The sequence below is a fragment of the Nannobrachium achirus genome (assembly GCF_963921795.1).
Source record: "Nannobrachium achirus genome assembly, chromosome: 14".
In the NCBI taxonomy this organism is placed as follows: domain Eukaryota; kingdom Metazoa; phylum Chordata; class Actinopteri; order Myctophiformes; family Myctophidae; genus Nannobrachium; species Nannobrachium achirus.
Window position 1 is genome coordinate 42,459,217 of NC_137821.1, and position 24,229 is coordinate 42,483,445.

At 40.3% G+C, this 24,229-nt stretch overlaps 1 protein-coding gene across 1 annotated transcript; it reads left to right on the plus strand.

Moving 5' to 3' along the window:
• The first annotated feature begins 8,273 nt into the window (after positions 1–8,273).
• LOC308298420 (interleukin-13 receptor subunit alpha-1-like) lies at positions 8,274–17,628 on the plus strand. The gene is made up of 10 exons (XM_080742013.1): positions 8,274–8,422; positions 9,561–9,703; positions 10,496–10,637; positions 10,799–10,898; positions 11,412–11,608; positions 12,472–12,602; positions 13,127–13,256; positions 14,179–14,278; positions 14,379–14,457; positions 14,905–17,628. The coding sequence occupies exons 1-10, from the start codon at positions 8,329–8,331 to the stop codon at positions 15,019–15,021; spliced, it is 1,233 nt and encodes a 410-aa protein (XP_080598139.1). The 5' UTR covers positions 8,274–8,328; the 3' UTR covers positions 15,022–17,628.
• Positions 17,629–24,229: the final 6,601 nt, after the last annotated feature.

Below are 24,229 nucleotides of genomic sequence, written 5' to 3' on the forward strand. Positions count from 1 at the left end.
ACGGGCATTTTGAGCAGGAAGGAGAAAAGGGAGGACAGATAGGAGTAAGAGGAATGGCAAATGGTGCATTCTATATAGCGCCATTATCCAAGTTGCTTTACATAGATTGTGCATTACATTCACCCATTCTCTCTCACACACACACACACACACACACACGGGGGAAACCATGCAAGGCACCAACCTACTCACCGGGAGCAACTAGGGGTTCAGAGTCTTGCTCAAGGACTCTTCGACACTAACTCTGGGGGAGCCCGGGATCGAACTGGGAACCCTTCGGGAACCATCCATGTTCTAATGGCGGTTTCTCTACCCCTGAGCCACTGCCGGCAAGAAATACAGGATGGCCCATCAGCAGAACATTCTGGACCAAAAAAGATCACTATGGCTACGGTCTCACCTAACTTTGTGTCTGCCTACTTTATATGGCCATCTTTTTGCAGTGGCTTTCAATGGGAACGGAGCGCGTTGTTGGCATTGTACAGCATTCTGTGTGTTGTTGTGCACACCTTGGGTTTATGCGTTCTATTTGAAGCAGATAAAATGCTGGAGACTGTTGCAGCTTTTCCCCCATCCGTCCACTGGGATGAGTGGAAGGTGGACCGGCCTGGCAACGTGAAGACAGAAGGTGCCGCAATCTGTTGTTTTACACTGCATTCATCAGCCTGCAACCGGTGTGCAGGTGTGACCGTAGCCTAAACCTTGAAGTTGTGTGTCGCTAATTCACAAAGCACAATATCAGTTGGTTTAAGATGTTCTATCTACCACTGGCATGTCACGATCATGCTGAGCTGCCTGGGTTAAATTGGGAAATCAAAGGTGGCTGCTGGCAATTATGAAAAGTTTTCTAGCTGCACTTTAATTGCATCCTTGCATTTAGAGGGTGACAGAAACGGCAACACATTTGTGAAATACACCAAAGTCAAATTACCAGGCTATGGTAAAACTATGGACAAACTGTGTATGAAGACTAATACAGTAGCTGAATGTGCGATGACTGGGATCATTGAATTCAACTTAAAGCCACACAGGGCCTATGCATGTCCTTATACAGTACAGTACAAAAGAAATACACAGCTCTCTCTGGGTCAGTAAGGGAAAACTGTAGACTTTGATGCTTAGATTTGTGAAGTGAACTGCCATTTTGGTCCCTGTTGATGTGTTCGATAAACTGTGAATATGGTGTTTGAATTAATATGCACTACACTGTCTTAAAGTGGACAAATACATCTGAATGGACCGGACGTGTAGCCCTGAAGAAATTTGCACGTGAAGGAACTTGTATCTGTTGATCGGACGATTTAAGCATCTTAAAGACATTATTTATAATGGCTTTACAGGGTTGATTGGTATTCCAGTGCAGTCAAGGGCAAATAGACAGTTTCAGGTTTTTCTGTTTGGTAGAACAGTGAGATGTTTGAATGATTGTGATTTCTCTGAAAAGGCTGTTCTTTTGGCACCATTGCGTATGTCATTAATGTGCACAATACTGTTGCGGTGAATAGTCAGATAAATATGATATTGGTCAGGTAGAAGACACACTACTAGAGGCATGACCCAGTAACCTGGGTTTAAATAGATTTGTGTAAACTGTTTACACAAAATGGTGTGACGACATCACACACCTTTTCTGATTGAATCTCAAAATAATTATTCTCAAAAGAATTAAATCAGATATGGAGAGATTATAGATTTAACCAAACAGCCAGGTGAAGCCATGTTGTACTGTAGGTAGGTAGCTGTGTGTGTTTAAAGGTGATACACCATGCATTTAAAAAGTATTTATTAGGGATGGTCCGATCAAGTTTTTTGGAACCGATCACCGAGCACCGATCACAAAAGTTTGATCACCCGATACCGATCAATCACCGATCCGATCAAGTTATTATTTATATATTATTTATATTTTCTAAATGTTAATGTTTTAACTTTAATTAATTAATTCACTCATGAATTCATTTATATATTTGCCTTATAGTTATTTACCAGCATTACTATGTATTTATTATCATAGCAGTAACTAATTATTCCTTCAGCACCGTGGAAATCAATACCCCAAAATGGCCTCAAGTGGGCATACTGAACAGCTGGTTGATCGGATGCACCGATCAGATCGGATCGGTGAATTTAACTTTTGATCTAAACCACCGATTATCGCCGATCACGCTTTGATCGGCCCGATCCGATCCATTGCCGATTGATCGGTAACATCTCTAGTATTTATGTCATATTGTTTGTCCCAAAAACGTTTTGAAAAAAAATCTTTTGAAAAAAAAAAAAAAAAAAAAACGTCCAGCAAATCTGCACAGCCTGTTTTGAGAACCTGTGGGATGCTTTTAACCTCCGCCTTCCCAAAACCAGAGAAAGACACAATGGTCAGAAATTGGACTTTGTGAGGATAGAAGGTGCTAGTGGGACCCCAAAAAAAGGTTTTAAAATAGGAAAAGTGACATTTCATGGTGTATCACCTTTAAGCCCGTAGCCCAATCAGGGACCAGCCTGTGGTGATGTTACTGGCAGTGCCAGTGGTGAGCGCACCTCATGGCGCTCTCTGCTGCCATGTTTGGCCTACTTGTGCACAAGTCGCAAGTTGGCACCTCCTGCACAAGTAGGCCATACATGGCCTATACTTGTGCATGAGGAGCAAGTTGGCACCTCGACAGAGTGCAGTCTAGTTCGATTTATTTTTGGCATTGTGACAGGAGAGCGTTGAGAGACAGGAAACGAGGTCAGACAAAGAGGAGAGACATGGCGAGACAAGACGAGGATCAGACTCGAACCCTGGTCCTTACACTCACAAAAGGCAGGGTATATCGTTGCTGTTGGGTAGAGAAAGCTTGCATGTCCAAAATCATTGCCTTTCAGGAGACACAAAAACATAAAAAGATGAAGCATACAAAGTTTCTGCCCGACAACAACAATAGGTCTGTGCTGTGCACTACCTGGCTGAGCCACCATGCACCTTGTGTTTACATCAGGGGTGTATCAGTGTATTTTGGATTCATGTCAATTTGTGTTTTCAGATAAACACTTGAACCGTCAATACTTAATGCATTTGACCTTTCACTCTGTACTTAGTCTGCTCTTTTTCCCCTCTACAACAAAGCTCTTTGCCGAAAATAGCCGGTCTACAAGTTCACAACGCCTAGCGTGAGGCGTTGTGAGCTTTTAATGTGTGTGGATACCAGTGGTGGACAAAGAGAATACTCAAATATTCAAAAGATAATTTACAAAGTACATTTTCTCAATATCAATATATTGCTGTCTTGAAATGTAGAGCATTCCCAACACTCCCAACGTGTCACGCCACAATGCATTGTGAGCATGCAGATCTGCAATCTTCACTATTTGAAATAGGGCTTAATATATTTTTGGAGGTTTGGATCCAAGAGTTCCTTCCTAGAAATGTAGTGGAGTCAAAAATGCAACATTTCTATTTGAAACGTATGGGTTACTGTCCACCACTGGTAAGTTTCAGACAACTTTATCCCAAAAAGGGAAATAAATCATGTACTGTACATATTGAATGTATAAAACATACACACTGCTGGGAAGTGTGTGCGTGTGTGTTGCACAATAGTTTGTAAATAAGTAACCCATGTCAACAGAAGTGTGTAGACATTTTGAATGTACAAATGTTGTTTTTTTCCCTCTTTTACAACTATGTCTCACTCTTACTTCCTTAAAACCCATTTAGGCCTGAACACATTATGACGCAATATTTTATGCTTTAAATATAAAAAAATAGCAGATATACAAGCTCACAGCGCGGCACCGAGTGCCGCGCTGCAAGCTTGTAGATCTGCTATTTTTGAAAAATCGTGAAAATTTGATTCTATAAGTGTCTTTTGAATCCTTTGGAAAAAACCTATGTTTCTATGTGAACAATCTGGCCAGCCATCGTCAAAGAAAAGGTCCTTTTCACTTAACTGGAGCTCAGTTAGTCTGTTCTTGAGAGACTACTATGTCAGAGGTTCTCAAACCTTTTCATGTGAAGGACCCCCAAAGTTATATTTATTTGGCCACGGACCCCCATTTCAAAATATGTAGTTCCAGGGACCACCCAGAAGCAAAATTTGAGTTACAAACGTTCGCTTTGAAAATACATATATTCAAAGATTTGCACACATTTTCACGACTTTTTCAAAAATAGCGGATCTACAAGCTCGCAGTGCGGCACTCGGTGCCGCGCTGTGAGCTTGTATATCTGCTATTTTTCACTGGTTAAAGCATTCAATAATTCTAGGCCCAAAATGGGTTAAAGTGACAGGGGGCTGTTACTTCTGCAATATTACCCAAGTGTCTGCAGGGCTTTCATCACAGCAGTGTTGCAAAGGACAGGTTGTTCCTGTTTTCACATGGTACGAAGGCCCTACTGTCTGTCTGCACTCGTTGGCAGGAGAGGGCCAGATTTAGTGAATTAGCGAACAGAGTCTATGAAAAATAGGCCAAAAGATAACATCACATCAGCACCTCAAACCTATTATGTCGGCTTTTTGGAAACAGCTGATCTACAAGCTAACAAAGTGAGCTTGTAGATCTGCCATTATTGAAAAAAATATATTGAGAAAAAGAATGTTGAATATTTTAGTTTTTTTTTCAACAACCCAAATGTGGTACGGGGCTCTGGCACAAATTATCGTTTCAGATGGGTGTTCCGTGGACGAATACATGTTAGTTTGGGGGTCCTTGACATGAAACTGTTTGAGAACCTCTGCTTTAAATAATAATTAGAAAATTAGGAAGAAAGCCCAAATAAGCAACTGCACTTTAGAAACAAGACCCCCAAAATACGCAACCCGCAACCACCAAAATGTACAAGCGACTTTACAGAAGAACAAGCCCAAAGTCGCTTTTAATAAGCAGATATTGCCATATCTGCTTATTAAAAGCGACTTTGGGCTTTGGACACATGGAAGCAAAAAGAAATGATAAAACCCAATTTTGCGACCTTGATTCTTTCTTTCTTTTTTTTTTCTTTTCTTTTTTAACTTTTTGTACATATGAACATAAATAAAAGTGTTAATGTGTGTGTAAGGTATAAACACGTAGACTGGTTTTATTCGTGGGTACGTTTTCTTTGAAATTTAGACAATGACAATTTGTTTGCTGTAAGAATTGCATCTTATGTTGAAAGAATTGCCCTCTGTGTAGAAATCCATGCTGTTACGCCACATCTCCAGTATTGACTTGATTATGCTTAGTTTAGTGTGGTATCACTATCAAGTACCAAAAATAGCCGACATCCAGGCGCGACGCGTTGTGAGCTTGGAGGTCTGCTATTTTCAATATTTTTACCAAAAGGCCCCTGCCTCTTTCTGGGCTCAGGGGTCTTTTTCAGGCTAAGGAGCCCTTAGCTGAGAGAGAGGTGAAGCAGTACTACATAGCTGCAGCAGGCCTATTCTGTAAAATTGCATTGCAGAGAAAACTTTTTCATTGATTTCATTTGTGGCTTCATAGTCTTGTCCGACAGTGATATAATGGTTGTGTTAATTTATGCTTTTTGTTTGTTTACACATCTTTTCCATTAATCTGCACTGTAGCCTGGATTCATGTAAATGTGTATATTTTCAGACATTTAACCCTAAAACTCAATAGTAGCCTAAGTTGGTACACTTTCCTCTTCTACAACAAACCTCTTTCCCAAAAGAATAGCAGATATAATGTACAACCCACATGTTGCTGCGCAAAGCTATAGTCTAGAATAGATCTGTTATTTTCTTAAATTGTAACTGTCTGAGGACTCCCTTTGGGTCCAGGACCCCCTTGTTGAAGACATAAAATATGGATTACATCATTCCTCAAGTCAAGAAATATGACATTATGCCTCCTAGGCGTAATTGTTTCATGGTCAAGGTCTTGCCCAAAACTTCCTTCTCCAGTCCCCACATCCTATTACAGTAACCAATATTACCCAACCAGCATGACACTGGATTTCCATAATACTCACTAGACTAGTACAGTTAGTGACTCATGCAGGGGCTGAGCCTGCAGGGAATAACCACCCACACCCATACCTACTGTATGAACAGTGTCTATACAACTACATTAACTGGGTAAATTAAAACCATGGCATACAAATATCCAAATGAACAGTGCCTCCAAAATACATTAAATTAATGTAATAAATTATAAACCCAGGGGATGACACTAAGGTCTCAGAGGTACTTGCCCATCGGGCAAGTACAGGTCATGTTCTACTTGCCCGAAGGTCATGCCCACTTGCCCGAAAAGTAAATCGTCCGTTATAAAATGATATAGGTACGATTTTAATTACCGCTCAATTTAACACTTATTTCTTTACTTTCTGGGCCTGTGCGATAAAAAATGTCACACCTCAATACCTCCAAATCCAAATACCTACATACTTTAGCTATGATTGAATATGTCTATGGTTTCACTATTTTATATTTTTAAATGTAGCAACAGTAAAAAAAAAAAAAACAGCCCATTATAGGTAAATAGTGCTCTTATTTTACATTCCACAGACCAGAAGACACGGCGCACTGGCCACGTTCAGGTGTTTAGACAGATATCTTGTGTTGTGTTTATAGACATTTGTGTCCCCTCTCAAATGAGCACTTGTGACTTGCCCTATCGGGCAACCTGAAAGAATACAGGTCCTCTCGCCAAATTTCCAACTCGCCAAATGACGCCAAATGAATTTTCTAGGGCAGCTCGCCAACTAGCGTGGACATGTCGCCACATGGGTTAGGATGCCTCGCCAAATGCTCCAAGGACAGGTCGCCAAACAGCTTGGATGGCTCACCCCTAAGCCACGGACTGTGATATAAACAGTGGTGGAAAAAGTACTCAATACTGCACTGTAGATGTACTCTGTTACTCGTAAGTAAATGTCCAGAATTCAAAATGTACTTGAGTAAAAGTATGAAAGTATTGTCATCAAAAAAGTAAAAGTACTAAATGTTTGAAAATAGCAGATCTACAAGCTCACAACGCGTCGTGAGCTTGTAGATCGGCTATTTTCAAATAGCCAAGGTATAAAATGGGGCTAAAGTGGTCCATGCATTTTGTTTTATAATAGCCTATTCTATTTTTTATCGGCAAAGTAGGCCTAATTAGAATGAAGAATGTACAGAGATTACAGCAAGATTTTTTGTACAGAGATTACAGCAAGAGATTTTTTTGTACAGAGATTACAGCAAGATTTTTTTTGTACATGTTTTATTCTTTCTCCATTTTTTATTGATTTTTTACAGAGATTATAAACGGTGTTGTGAACTGTTCTTTTAACTGCATAAATAAACGGTTCAATTTGATCTCTTGCCATGTTTCCTTTCATAACTTTCCTCCACACACACACACACACACACACACACACACACACACACACACACACACACACACACACACACACACACACACACACACACACACACACACACACACACACACACAACACTCTTCATTCTTAAACACTTGTGCTCTTGAATAAGCCTCCCCACACACACACACACACACACACACACACACACACACACACACACACACACACACACACACACACACACACACACACACACACACACACACACACACACACACACACACACACACACACACACACACACACACACACACACACACAACACTCTTCATTCTTAAACACTTGTGCTCTTGAATAAGCCTCCATGAACGTGTATCATTCACGGGCCCTATTCCCTACTGGTTGGCGAGCTGACTCAGGAATTTTGCGAGATGTCCTTGACTGGTTGGCGACCTGACTTCGGCGACATGTCCCGCGAATTTGGCGACTTGGATTTTTGGCGAGTCGACTGGATACCACCTGAAAGCCAACTTCACCTGCCCTGACATTTTATTTACCTTCCGGGGGCAGGTGGGCAAGCCTTAGTGTCAATGCCTATTAAACCCATATGGTGCATGGGTCATCATATCCAATTAATTTAAAATGAACATGGCTTTCTAGGCGCCAATTTAGCTGATACAATAGTTGTTGTTGTATCCCTTGCTGTTAAATAAGATCCCATTGACATGTTGTCTGACTGTCTCCACTCTCTAGCTACTCTCTCCGCTTTCGACTCCCATGAGTTGAGAGGAATGATCTAGGAACACATTATGGCACAACAACAGAAGAGGGAAACAGATGTATCAAACTCCTCCCAACTCCAACTTTTCGCCTTCCTTCTTCTGTGACACATGATGATGATGTGGAATAATAACGAAACCGCGGGGCGAGTACGTGCTTGTGTTTCCCTGAACTGTAGCTCGTGGGATCCAGCCAGGCAAAGAATACAGCGCACATTTCACTGGGAATAACAGCAAATAACTGGACATCAAAACCTTCCAATGAACAACATCAGGAGGATAGACAGGACATTTAAAAGAGTGGAACTACTGCTCGTCCTGTGTTGTCTTGTTTGCTTAGTGAAATCACAGACGGGTAAGGAGAAAATAACTTTGTATTTCTTGTTCTATCGTGAGTGTTTGACATTCGGTTTACTGCATTGAGCGATACGTACGTTCCGAAATATTTAAGAATACTCGTTAACTGTACCAAAGGCAGGATATAACCTCCGGTCTCTGGAATTCAAAATAAGAGCGCGTGGGTGACAGCTCAGGAATGTTATGAACAACAACCAAACCATAATCTTAAACGCAAGTTGTTTAGAATATATCAAACATATAATTTTCCAAATGTCTGTCTGTCTGTCTGTCTGTCTGTCTGTCTGTCTGTCTGTCTGTCTGTCTGTCTGTCTGAAACAGCGTTTCTCCTCAGTGGTAGCCCTAGAATGTCTCCAATATTCGGTCGATTGATACTCCGTATAATCCCTCAGATGTGGAGCCATAGAACGCTCCCATGTCGCGGCGGTTAGCACGAAATCTCCGCGGCACTAAAGTGGTGCGCGCTTCTTGTGTACTCACCCAATAATTAATTCCTCAGCCTGGGAGAAAGATATTGTCCTGTAGTGTCATATCCATTTGAAAGTTCTGGCTGAAAACGTGTACTTTGTAAAATATCTCCACTTATCTCGAGCCAACACGGACGACTTACACGACCGGGCGAGGGGCCCGAAATGACTGCTGGACTGAATATATCAAAACTTCCTTTTGGAAGCACAAACGTACGGGGCACACAATCACGCAGGTGGTGTGATTAGTCACCCCACGTCAATCACAAGCACCTGTCAATTCCCAGCTTCAATTCTCACCTGAGTCCTTCCCAGCTTCATCCTGCTTAAATGATAAATTATTGCATCTTATTTGATTACTTGATAAATGGTTATAAACCCACCAATGATAATTCTGTGAAATGTGTGAAAGAGATAGTCTATATGTGATATTTATTTATGTGTTTATTATAGCCTACATTATTGGCTAATAATGTGTTCACACCAACTATTTAAAAAAAAAAGTGAACATAGCCAATATTATCCAGTTATGACATACATATAAAGGGTTCCTGTGTAAATGAGCCGAAAAGCAATACTAGGATATCCGTGTACACCCTGCCAAAATCTCTCTCTCTCTCTCTCTCTCTCTCTCTCTCTCTCTCTCTCTCTCTCTCTCTCTCATATTAGGGCCCACTTTAGACCTGCGACCACGAAATGTGAACATTACCTTTGGGAACGACTTCTGTCTAAAGGCGTCATGGGACCCACCAGAGGCCATCGATGGCTGCAAAGACCTTGCGTATGAATACTTTAAGATCCCAAAAATTGAGGTTATTTTATACACTTTACTTATCAATATGTGCCATAACACTCACTCACTCACTCTCACTCTCTCTCTCTCTCTCTCTCTCTCTCTCTCTCTCTCTCTCTCTCTCTCTCTCTCTGTGCACGCATGATCATCAGAACAACACTTTTCATACATGTATGAGCATGTGAGGAGTTCAATCTCTTGAATCTTGGATTCCAAACATAGCCTACTACTATTGAATGTAATTTCTAAGTCAGCAACACTCACATCATCAAGTAGATTTAACCATTTTATTGCAACAAATAGAATACAGTTGAAACAGTGTTAATGGCTCTGCAGCTGCTCTTTATAATATGTTCCCCAATTTTAGCTTGGCAGCATGCTAAGCAAAATCAGGGAACTAATACTAAACCACCCATTAAGGGTATACAAGAGCGCGTCTGAGCAATGCATTGAACAGATTCACTTGAGTCAGCAGATATTAAATCAGAATAGCCTCTGACTCTGAGCCTATGTGAGACTGATCTAAAAAGGTGGAGGAGGCATCTAGAAGCAGCAGTAGATTTGTAACAATGTGAGAAGCAGAGATTTCAAGGGAATGCCCTGTTGAGTAAAAGCGTGGCTGATTGAAAATAATCAGCACACTGACATCACCTGTATCTATGAACTAACACAATGCTTCATAAACTGAGGGATGCCTTGATACTGCTGTTTTTGACAACAACGTTGATCTGAGTATGTGCTTCAAGTGGCACTAAGATACTGCAAAAGGTGCTATTAAGCTTGAAACTATATTCTTTGTCTTTATTCTCAGTACGGTGAAGCGGAAATTTCGAAGACATCTACTATTATTTACACAATGATAGAGGGAGGAACGTTGAAATTCTCTCTTCAGACCATGTGTAATGGAAAACGTAAGGCTGAACCTGTGGTTGTTAACGTCACCACCAACCCAGGTAAATATAATTTCCCCAGACATAATACTCTAAAGCTCTAGGATTCCTTTCCAAAAAATAACTTTCAGGACTATACAATACATAGACTGCATGATTGATTAATGTGTCTGCATGGGGTGTGCATGTGTGCGTGGCATGCCTGCGTCTGTCTGTCTTCCCAGAGCTTGTGTGCGATTTCCAGTGCGCTCTCCACTCCTCCACAGACGCTAACTGTTCCTGGACACCAACCAGTCATGTCCCCGATCTCCGCTTGTTCTACTGGTAAGAAACCACTGAGCTTTTCCTGTTTATCCTTCTCAGGGAGGCTGAGTGGGGGGAGTACAGGACACACTTGTTTGCATTCACAAATAGTGTGAAGATATATCCAAATGTTTTAGCTTAAGGTCATTGTCAAACTCACCCATATACTGAGTCAAGTGCAGTTTGAGATAACAGCTGCTCTCTGTGAGTTTGATGCACATCTGCATTTGACGCAAATGAGCCTATCATTTTATTTCAGCAAAGTCATACTAAGGCCCTTTCTTTATTCACTCAGCCAGCGGTTCGACACAGCCTGGTAGAGCCTGATGGGAATTTGTTGTAGCCTCATCAGACTGAAGTTTCACAAAGAGAAGCAGTTCACTCAGTGCACTGCAGAGGCGGGGTCTATGGTCTGAGGCCTTTGTTGAGTATTTGTGTTTAGATCAGCCTTAATTTAGTTTAAACTATGTTGTAGTAATTATAATAGTATGTTATACAAATAGTTGTGTCTCTCTCTCTCTCTTGCTTTCTCAGGATAACATCCAGTAAGCCCTCCTGTGGCCCTTTGAGCTTAAAGGAGTGTGTGATCTCCAATCACCCAGACAATGTGAAGAGGGTTTGTCACATTTCAGAAGACCGTCTCTACAACGAGTCTGTTTACTTCCTCTTCAATGGAACACAGGACAATATGTCTGTGAGGAACACCTTCGAAAAGTGGATTTATAAAAATGGTATGTGGGTATGGACATTGATTTATAGTTGGGTACTGTAGGTATGTATTGTACAAGGATATGTGGTCGGGAAGGTACAGTACAGTAGTTAGGTCAGTATACTACAAGTAGGTTGGCAGGTAGGTTGTAAAGTAGGCAGTTACTGGGTTACTTTATTTAATGTGTGTACGTTCGGTAAAAAGAAAGGATATGTTGCAATGTGCCATGCTTCCTTTTTCTCTTGGAAGAGTGATTTCTAAATGTCCTGTTCTTCTCTCTCCTTTTTAGAAGTACACTTTTCTGTTACATTAACCTCGGGTTGTTTGCATTGGTGTGTGTGCCTGTGTGCATGCGTGCGCGCGCGCGTGCGTGCGTGCGTGTGTGTTCCTTTGCTCACTGTTATGTTTTGTTTACCCCTGTTCTCTGCTAATTTTGATCGAAGGTCGCAGTTTACCATGAGAAATGTCACAGCTTGTCTGCGTGTAGACATGAAGCCGTGTGTGTACACATTTTTACAGGTGATATCACAGGTGATATCACAGAATCCCTTTTATGCCCATTTATGAAGATCCCTGACCCTGATGTCATTGATATATCACCGGCCAGATGGCCTAACCCTAACCCATATCTGTGTGGCTGGTATATATTTAATCGATTTTACCTCTTTATTTGAACTTTTTTTCCCCTTTTCTTTTCTTTTTCTTGGTGTGTAACCTTTCCTTAGGCTTTGTTTATGCAGACTTATTTTGTGGGAATATTGTGCTGCATTGGCTAGTAGCTACAACAACAGTTGATTGATGCAACTCTGAAGACTTCTGGTAGCAAATTGTGGTCCGAATAAAGAAGAAACAATTACGTTGTACGATTTCTCTCTCACTGTACAGTTAGACCACCTGCTCTTAAATGGAAATTCGTTAGAGATGGAGACCACCTCAACATCAGCTGGACTCCACCTGATGTATTCACAGCCAGTTGGGGATATACTATCAACTACACTGAGTGCAATATAAGAAAGGTGACATCAACCCTGCCATTACCTAACATGACACAAGGACATCTTTTCATGTCTTTTGATTTTTCTCAAGAATTTGACTCTGCATGTAGGCCTGTCACAATTATTACATAATCGTCTATTTGCAATTATTTGACATGATCGCAATTATTTCATAATCGTTTGCATGTTGAAAAATGTTCATATATTTCCTACAATCTACAGAAGCCGATCTACAAGCTCACAACGAGTTGCATCGCGATTTCCACTATCAATGTTCTTAAAGTATAAAGTTGTCAAATATGTCAGTAATTTCTTCGTATATTTAAGTTATGTGTCATATCTTCCACGTGCAACTTCAAAGCCTAAAAGCCAAACAGAAATGTAATTGTCAACGACAAAAACACAATTAAATCGTTAATCGCAATTTTTTGAGTGACAATGAATCGTCGTGTAAAATGTCATAAGTCGTGCCAGACTATCTGCACGCTAATAAAGAAGTGTGTCAGGTGAGTGTTACATGTGTGTTGTTGTTGATGTCCTCACAGATCCACCCTCTATCACCTGGAGGAGTAACGTCGTGGCGCATGCCCTTTGACCCTGACTGTCGGTACAGCATTAAGCTGAAAGCCAACATGTCACATGGAGAGACTCCATGGAGTGACGAGAGACCATATGGTATCTTTCTTTCTTTCTTTCTTTCTTTCTTTCTTTCTTTCTTTCTTTCTTTGTACAAACAACAATTTTTGTTCTGGGACAAAAGGAAGGTTACAAACGTCAGATGTCCTTGGGATTTTACTCACATGAAATCTAACAATAAAGCCATTAACTGTGTTTACGTGGTTACGTGGCCGATGCTGTGAATGGACAGTCAGTTACTGACGGCTTTATGGTCCATCAATTCCAAAATTAAATGTCCAACAGCTCAAAGCCACCTCGTTCTATAAAATAAGTGCTTTTGGGAAAGCAAAGGGGTTCATGGCCCGACGTTCCCCTATTCTTTGGGGAAAATAAGCGTTGTAGATCATCAGCTTGTAGATCATCAGCTATTTTGGAAGATTTGTTGTAAACGACGGGGGAAGGAGGAGGCGGTGTATGTGTTGAGCCCTGGGGGACCCCGGTCTAAGTATATGCTAGTGTTTACCTGCATACAGTATATACAGTACCTTGGGTCTACCTATTTCACTTTGATCAATTACCTAATTTCATGTCTTCAAGCCTTCTTTGCTTGCTTCTCTTAAATCTACTTCTTGTTTTACCTTTTTACATGTTTTAGATTTTAGTTAAAAAAATTGTTTTATTTTATTTACTGTATTTACTATTTAGATGACATGGGTAGCACAAGTATAGTGTGGTCTGGGATGGTGGGAGAGCCCTTATGTGTGTTTTTGCTTTTATCGATGTTAGTTAATTGTGTTGTGTTTGTTAGATTGTGAGTCGACCCCCTTAAAAATGAAAATGCATCTCAAGGGGGTTATCCTCAAATTACGTTTAGGAGGGAAGCAAAGGAGTTACAGTGAATCACCGGATCTTGACAGAAAGCGTAATTGTTTGAAGCATGCCATGTCTCGCTTGACGGTGCTGTTTTTCCTCTGTGCAGGTGACAACACGTCTCGTCACGCGCTAATGATGGCAGCCGCAGTAATCTCTCCCCTGTTGGTTGCCATCATCTTATTCCTGGCATTTTATGCAGTCAGAAAGTATGTAACCAATCTTTTAATAAAGTATCTCTTCTGGCTTGTTTTCAAATTCACAAAGTTTCACTTGTTATCTAAATGGTGACTCATGGTTTCTGTCCAGGTACAAGGAACAGCTCTTCCCCAAAGTCCCGGAAGTCCCCAGAAGTCTCTTTGAAGATATACTTGACAACAACAACAAGGTGAATGGATTATTATGTGTAACATTTTTATATCGCCTCTGTCGGGTGGAAACTTTTCAGGATTCAAATTCAAAAGTAGCAGATCGACAAGCTGAAAACGTGTCATTTCGCACTGCTTTTCGGGCTTGTGGATCTGCTACTTTTGGTGCTTTTGTGTGAGGCTGTAGTTTATTTACGGAAGAACATAAAAACGTAAAATATGGATATAAGAGGTTTCTGCCCGTAGGCAAAGATATGGAAGAACATAAAAACGTAAAATATGGATATAAGAGGTTTCTGCCCGTAGGCAAAGATATATTCTCCTCACACTGTTAATGTGTTAGTGTGAATAATGAAGTAGCACCTGCTTTACCTAATGTATGGCCCATATACAGCAGTGGGTAATACTATACTGTGGCTTTAGGTAGATTGACATGCAACTCTGACCTGTCCTCTGTATATTTTCAGGGTCCTGCTGAGAAGCTTTACATTCCTGAAGAGGAAGCTGAAGTCACTCAGATTTGCCTGGTGATGGAACCTCAGGTCACCAAGCTGGATTCTGAAAACCCCACCCAGTGGGAGTGAGCGGATCAAACGTATAGCCTACAGAGACCTCCGTATGCGCACAAAAGGGACACACACAGACAGACGGGTACAACGGTTACTCTGACAAAGCCCCCGACACTATGACTCAGATATATATCAGTCGGATCGGTGGTGCAGCGTATAGGTGTGAGGGCCGCATAGCAACCTGAACTCTGTCTGGACGGTTTCAAATAATGTGCCAAATTCAAATACATGGCGTAACGTCTACTTTGATGGTTTATTTAAGGTACCTCCTGTATTGTAATGCCCTCATTGAGTTTTCTCCTCAGTTAGATGAATTACCAATAGATCTGAGGTTGCACATTGGCATTCCGCATGAACCATTGGCACATGCAGGGCGTGAGAAAGCCAATTCTTCCATTTCCCCAAATCTAAGCAATGTATTAGCATTTAGCTTGTCTGTGAACTGTCACTCAATTATGACTGCTGTTACACAGCCCACTGAGCAATAGTCGTTTTTTACACGACTAGTTTTTTTTTAGCCTTAATTTCACCCGGCTAGATTCCGGTTATATTCACACCGAAAATATACTTTGCAATTTATTCCATGATTCGATAACAATTTATTAAAAAAAACAACAGTAAGGTGCTTAACTGATCTCCTAATATTGGACTAACATAATTATAATATCCGTTGATCATTATTAAGTATAGTTTAGATCTAGCCGAGATTTAGCCAACTAATTATAGTCGCCGTATCAACGTTTATATTTACACCGAATTTAGACAATTAGATTTAATCCATATTTCAATAAACATTTCTTAAAAAAAACAACTCCACGTTGCAGAACTGATCTCGAAATATTGGTGTAAAATGATTCCAATAGCCATCCGATCATTAAGCTATTTGTCTGGGTGTAGTTCAACGCCTTTTTTTAAACCAATGTCAATATAAAGTCTTTAAAACAAAAATATACGATGAAATGAACTCCTCGTCTGTCAGTCAGACAGTGCAGTGCCGCGTGATTATGGATCCAACTGGGAAAGATGGATGGAAACGGCAAAGAGCGCTCGTTTTCAGTTATTGTCCACGACATTGCAAGCGGCCGGCGGAGCGCCGCGCGAGTTAAGCCGTGGTGAATGCAATCGTTATATTTACGGCCTGGGCAAGCGCACGATAAACGCCATGATAATTGGGTTTTGGTGCACCTCGCGCGGTCCAAGTGACTACAACGGAGCGCTCCCTACGTCCGGTTCAGCCAATCACAAGCTTCAAAAATGAGTCCGGGGCGTACACACACACACACACACACACACACACACACACACACACACACACACACACACACACACACACACACACACACACACACACACGCTAACATTTAGTTTCCTCAACAATGTGCACTACCCTAAAATGAACACAGGTGGGCAATGTCACCTTTTAATACGGCCAGAAAGTCTATACTATCATATCAGCATTGATGGCTGAGTGGATAGCGTCGCCGACTTGAGTGTCAGAGATTAGTGGATCGAATCCCACCGTCGCCCTACATTTCACTACTTTCGACGGCCGCTAACGGCGAAATGTAGACTTTTTGTATCCGACTAATAGTGGTCTAGTGTAGCAACCCGTGTAAATATAGCCGACTAAACAACTAGTCAAAAATATCAAATCTATACCTTTACAACACTGATTTTCAACGCGTGGTGTAGAAGATAAAAACACGACTATTAGGCAACTAATACACCTCAAAATGCTTACTGGGAGCTTATGTGGCCGTTCTCATGCATTGCTCTCCTCGGTACCTTGGTATATCGCTCTGAAATTGATTGCCATTTCTGCTTTGGGCTTGTTTTTTTCTTTAAAGTTGCAGTCTTATGTAGCATTTTGTTTGGTCTATTTGGGCTTCCTTCCTCAATGTTGTTTAAACTAGTGGTTCTCAGACATTTCCACGCGGACCCCCTAATTAATATTGTTTTCAATGTTTTGTCTGCGGACCAAGTACCTTGTATGGCATCTGTGTCTTTGTCTTCATGTCTAATGCCAGTAGCACTGATGATAGTCCAGGACTGAAATGTTTACTGCTTTTTAAATTCACTTGAGCACTGTTTGACATGGATGAGTTTTTGTGGGTTGTTTTTGGAGGCCATCCTTGGGGCATCTAATGCCGACAACGCTGCTTTGCGCCGTGTTGTGAGCTTGTAGATCGGCTATTTGCACTACTTCTTAAACTTTGTTTTGTATTTCATGGAATTTCTTTGATTTCTTTGAATTAGTATTTTAGTCATTTTTTTTTATGTTTTGAAATAATAATAATTCAAAATTAAATCTAAGAAACCAAAAATTAAGGGACCCCAAAATATTGTCTGTGAGCCACAAATGGGTCCCTACCAAGTGTTCTGGAACCAGTGTTGGTATACAGTATGTGCAACCAGTAAGGAGAGCGCTGTTACACAATGGGATCATTTATTCCTTCTTTATGTATTTTTTTTTATGTATATGTACATAAACACTTTGAATTGTATTTGTGAATGAAATGTTCTCTACAAATAAACATGAATGACAGTAAGTGGGATGACAGTAAGTTAAGATGTGGGGGATGTCAGTGGGCCCGGTCAGAACCCTCAGCACAATATGGCTGGACAGGGACAGACAAAAGAGTCCTACTTAAGTATAGCCTGACACTTCAGTCCGCACATCACCCCCCCCCCTGTTGGTGGGTGGTACGTAGTGAACGTAGTGTGAGATGTCTGGCGCTCGCAGTCAGGCAAACTTAAGTAGGCTGCTGTTAATTTAGGAAAATATATACATATAAAATAAAAACGATGAGATAAGAGGATTTTGTATCTTTCTTCAGCTTTTGGAAAGTTATAGCTTGCATCAAGTAATGTGTTACCATGACAGTATTTATTGTTTAAATTTCTTCGTAAGTTGTAGGGGATGTGTCTCTGACATCATGCTCCATCCGAGGCTTGAACCTTTGACCATTTGTTTCCCAGGCACTCCCCCTATCCATTGAGCTATGATGTTCATGTGAAGAACCCATACATGGAGATCCCTGTCTCCATGATCCCAGCCACCTCACCTGGCTGGGAACAAGTTGGTTGATCCTAGCCAGGCTAGGTGGCGAGTGGTGACCCAGCTGAAGTTAGCCACACCCACAGATGTTGCTGGATTGAGAAAAGGGGAGGGGATGATTTTATTTGTCATTATATCATGTATTTCAATTGGGCCTTTTGACTCGGAGGCTTTCAGTTTTCAGGATTTTTTTTTTTATTATTATTCTAACCTTGGGGAAAAAAAGTTAATATTAAATATCTCCAAAACTACAAAACATTTCAAAGAAAAACGTTTGAGCAGCTAAAATATAGAAAGAAAGAAAATAAAACAAAACACTACGAGATAAGAGACATGTCCTGGAAGTCCCTCAGAGGTAGTACAGTGGTCTAAAGAGTAGTCCTTTGACATGGTTGTGCCATGTTCAAACTCCAGTCTTTCTTTTTTTTTTTATCACTCAAAGATTGTATAAGATTTTCAAATTTACAAAAAACACACAGACATACAATAAAATAAAATAAAAATAAACAGACAACCGTGACACCTTATTCAACATCATATTGTTCATAGACAAGATTTACTTTCTTTTCTTTTTCTTTTCATGAGTCCATTCCCCTATTAGAGTCCTTAAAATTGACCCACTTCCACCACCAGTTTCCATTTGTTCCTCTTGCAACCTGAGACGGTAAGTCATTTGTTCCATGATAATGTAATTGTTGGATTTGTTCTCTCCATTGTCTTCCCTTAAGCGGATCCACCTGTCTCCAACCCCAGTCTTTCCAATATTTTTTTTCTATATACATAAGTAAGTGAAAATGCATGGGGTGCTCCTTAATGTTGTGATATGGTAGCTCAGTTGGAACAGTTCTTGGCTCAAGATCAAGAGGTCCTGGGATCAAATCCTGATGGTAATTTTCTTGCTTATTTCACATTTTCTCTCCTTTAAATGGCCACTGTCATTGACAATGCATTGGGTGCTTAAAGTTAAATATTTAAAAAACTACAAATTATTTCAAAGTAAAAAATCTCAAGCATGCATGTCTGTCCACAGTAAGGTGGAATCTTCTGATGTCATGAAAGGTGCTATAAAAAGAATGATTATTAGTATTATTATTATGTAACATTGAATTTTATGAAAACGTTTATTTACATAGAAAATAGGAGGAATTTGACTTATTTCAAGCCTACCTATAAAATCATCATCATCATCACCCCCACAATTAGTCAATAGATTATAGAATATTCATGTTGTTGTATACTTGTATTTTGTTTGTTTGATTGATTGATTGATTGATTGATTGAAGACTTTATTCGAATTTTGCATAGGAAAAGGTACAGTTTCATGTCGGTTGTTGTATTTATTTCAACTAGCCCTTACCCGTTCAAAGATATGAGCTCCGAAATGATGTGCAGTGTGTGGGTTATGGGATGTGCACTGTGCACACAGTATATGAGGGATGGAAAGTAACTTTAACTGGTGCTTGCATGCTAATATGTAGGAGCATCAATGTAAGAAATACCCGTTCCATTTAACGGCTACAGAGATACTGTCTACCGATCTGCATGATTTTTGGACAACATCTGTAACAGGGTCAGTTAGTTAAGTTGAAACTCCAGCATTGAATAACAGGAGGCGTGGGATTTGAACAAGGACTGGTTAGTGTGTGTGTGTGTGTGTGTGTGTGTGTGTGTGTGTGTGTGTGTGTGTGTGTGTGTGTTGCAACCTGCAGGAACCGGGATGGTGTTTGGAGGTCTGTGCAGCAGCCGGAACTCGGACGGTGTTTCGCCGTTTCTGTGGTGCAAGAAGACGAAAAACCGTCCTGGTTCCTGACGCATTTGAGACGTCGAAACAACATCCCGGTTCTGCCGCCCCGAGCGGCGCGGTGGCGGCGCCGATGATTGCCGATGAATGACGAACAGGCGACGCCAAGAACAGCAGCTGCGTTCAGAAGGGGAAGGGGGCGGGGGGTAGCGCTCGATGCTTCAGCCCCCCACTTAGACAGTTACACCACCACTCAGACACATTCTTCAAATTAATGTTAGCCCTATTCATTTGTATGTTATAGTTTTAAATTAAATTGCTGATTTGAAAATGGAATCTATGTGCTGTGAGAGTGATAATTAGACCAGGCTACTTACTACAACATTCAGTCACACATCTCTTAGTAATGTTGAAGTGTTCATTAGTAGCCTATGTTAGCCCATAGTTTGTAAAGCCAAAGACCTCAGCATTGAACCACAGATCACCTGGGACTTGAACCCAGGCGGCCTCAAGGCTGAGAGTCCAATGATTAGGCCACCATACTATGCCTCAGACACTATTATTATGTCTGTTACTCTTACTACTATTGAAGCTTCTTTAGTTGTTGTTTTTTTTAGACTTGAATTTGAACATCTCTGAGAGTCTGATAATAGATCAAGTGCTGTTGACCTCAAAATAGTGTTGTTGCAAGGAGTTGCATTGACATGGTTTGGGCTTGAGCGTTGTTGAAGGTTCACCGGTGTGCGGCAGGAGCTGATAATAACAGTTTACTAGATAAGCTCTGTTGAATTACAGCTATTCACGTCTCATCTTTGTATGTTAGCCTTCAATTATTACACTTAAGTTTAAAGACTCCAGCAGTGAACTCCAGGAAGACTGGGGTTGGAACATGGAATCTCTGTGCATAGTCTGATGATTAGACCACCACACCATCACTACAACACTTTGCAAATGTGTCCTTTTATACCCATCAGTTAGTAGGCTAAAGTTAAAATTCTAATCTCCTGGATTCTGACAGTCCAATGTTGGCAGCCCTGGGTTCACACAATTATAAAATATTACAAGTAACCGTAGGCCTAAATGTTTTATTTTTTTTAAATAGAAAACGAGGAAGAATTTGACTTCTTTCAAGCCTATCTATTTAACCGATCATCCTCAGTCATTCTCATCATCACCACAAACTAGGCTATTGAATATTGTAGTTGTAGTATGGTGTAACGGCCCTGAAATAGATCTGGCCGCGTTACTCGCCACGCCTAGAAGGCTAGTGTTCGTTTACATTTATGAAAAGAAAGCTTAAAGCTTCTGAATCCATTGAGTTTATAGATAACTTTGTTGTCCCCAAGACCTTTTGAATAAAGATTTTAAAAAGAAGAAGAAGAAGAAGAAAAAAACAAACAAAAAACAAAAACAAAAAAACCCCCCGAAAAAACAGATGATGATTATTATTTTAATAGATGAATTTCATGGATTTCATGCTTGGACTCCTTGATGCAAGATTATATTATTAGTATAGTATTTGTACTCCAAAACCTCATGCAAATGAGGTCCAAGTCAGCCTTCGAGAGGTCTGACTTGGACCGCTTGGACCTCATTTGCATGAGGTTTTGGACGGCGACAGTCGCCATCTGGTGGACAGAGGACAGAGTTAGGCCTATACTGTATGTATATGTCCCAGAGTAAAGTAACTGTATTTACTCAAATACTATAGCCTACTTAAGTACAATTCTGAGGTACTTTTACTTTACCAGAGTATTTTCTTTTTCTCAGCTTGTATCCTCTATTTTCAAACATTGGTTTTGATACTAATTATTCAAATACGTTTGTAGGCTACTTTTACTCAAGTACATATTGAATTCTGGATTTTTACTTGTAACAGAGTTTTTCTATATTGCAGTATTGATAATTTTAATTCACTGGAGTATTTTACATTTTTGGAGCTAGTAGGATAATAGTAGGCTAAATTGTGTAAGTAGTCACTGACCACGTTACCAGTCCACTGCACCAGCACAACGAAGTCGTGTCACAACGCTTTCTGTGCTGCTCTTGAAGTCATTCTGCTGGAATTACGTCTTTAAGCTAAAGACCACAGGGGGCTTGAACTCGACGCCCGAGGATGTCTGTGAAGGTCCGGGTACTAACGTATAATTTGTTTTTCTCTTCAAAATAAAACTCGAAAAAGGCCAAATTCCCATTTTTAACTTTAAAATGTAAAATGAAAAACAGAAAACAGGACCATAGACCGTTTTTCTAAATGTCTGTAAACATTGGAAATCAGGTGGAACCAAGTTGAAAAACGCTCTGTTTTCCTTTAAAGCCATTTGTGTTTTCTTAATTTCCCTTCAAAACAGAAAACAGAAAACAGAACACTGACCCCCGTGTTCCGTTGTTATATTATCCATCTGCACTCAAAGTCAAGTGCAAAAGACGGCTTGTTCCATAGTTCGCTTTGATTCACCGTCATTGTCAATGAAACCAACCAAAAGGACGTGGCGGAGGACCTTCAAAATAAAAGTCACGCCAGCTGAGCTACCAGTCCAAGCGCCAACGACTTGCTGCGTGTCTCTCTCCCATTTTCTGTCAGTCTACTCTCCTATCAATAAAGCTATAAAAGCCCCCAAATAAAATAAAAATAAAAGTCACATGTTTGAGGATTTTACTGTCAGGATACTTTGCCAATTAATTGGTTGCCTGTAGCTTCCATACCATAGGGTAGCTTCAGATGAAGCAAACGTGTTTGTGTGATATATAGCTATATATATAGTTATATTATTTTAAGAGCCATATTAATTAATAATTAGGTGGGGAATTGTAGGCTTAACCTATTGCATTATGCCAGTGGTTCTCAACCTGTGGGTCGAGACCCCCAGGGGGGTCCCCAAATTATTTTGGGGGGTCCCCAGATGATTAACCTAATTGTTTTTCTCTCTCAACAAACCAACATAAAGTTTAAGTGTAAAGCGGGTTTATAAAGTGACAATTTAAGGACTTTCTAATACCTCTAAAATGACAAATTAAACATTGGCCAAACTGTCAAATATTAGAAAATTTGAAATTGTGAATATAGCCGATTTACATGCTCACTGAGCATGTAGATCTGCTATTTTCACAATAGAACTGTGTTATACAAAATGTAATGCTTCAACTCTTAGTGCTCGTCAGGGTGGGGGGGTCCCCAGTGAAAATATGATTATTTTGGGGGTCGCGGCCTGAAAAGGTTGACTGAGAACCACTGCATTATGCAATATACATATAGGCTTACCACTCCCCTTTTAATTGCTCTCCTTTTTGGGTAGGTACTGGTAGGTCATTATGCAATTTCAATTTACTTATGACCTACCTACCCAAATACATCTAGTAAAAGTCAGCAGCAAAGGCCCCCATAACCCACCTTAAAGGTCATCTTTGGCAGTAAGACGCCCTAAGGGCGAAAAGTGGCCATATATGGAGTTTCCATATATGGACATTGCCAAATATGGGTCAACAATGTGATGTCACAACAGGTCAGCTATGACATCGAGGCGTTAAGCTGCCTTGGTCAATGAGTCAACGATGTGATGTCACAACAGGTCGGATATAGACATTGAGGTGTTACCTATCTACTTACCCACTGACGGTCAAGGTTCTGACGGGTTTGATAGTAAATGCTCCGTACGGTCACAATTATAATCGTGCTTAAGCGCCTTTCCCACTGGGCACATAACTATAAAGATAACTATAACTATATTTCACCATTGTATATATATATATATATATATATATATATATATATATATATATATATATATATATATATATATATATATTTATATAGTTGGTGATAACACTGCCATATATCCACTTGGCTTAGAACGATTTAAAAACTATATTTTTTATTGTTATATACTTATATTGCTACTGCTCAGTGTGAATGGCCCTTTATAGGCCTACCTTTAAATTACATTTAAAATCTATACCTCTACCGTTAAATGCGAAGTTTTGTCATTGATCAATGCTTCACAATGTTTTTCTGCTTTCATGATGTTTGGGAAAAGTCCTATGTATAAGTGCAAAACATTTATCATGTGACAAAATGAACATGATTAACTTCTACAGAACATTTGAAACGTTTGAATGTCCCTAGTACCCAGTTGTCCAGGTGCCCACCTCTCCAACTTCCCACATGTCCCTAGTGCCCACGTGTCCCTAGTACCCAGTTGTCCAGGTGTCCACCTCTCCAATTGCCCACATGTCCCTAGTACCAGGTTGTCCAGGTAGAATTTAAAATCTATAGCTCTACCGTTAAATGCGAAGTTTTGTCATTGATCAATGCTTCACAATGTTTTTCTGCTTTCATGATGTTTGGGAAAAGTCCTATGTATAAGTGCAAAACATTTATCATGTGACAAAATGAACATGATTAACTTCTACAGAACATTTGAAAC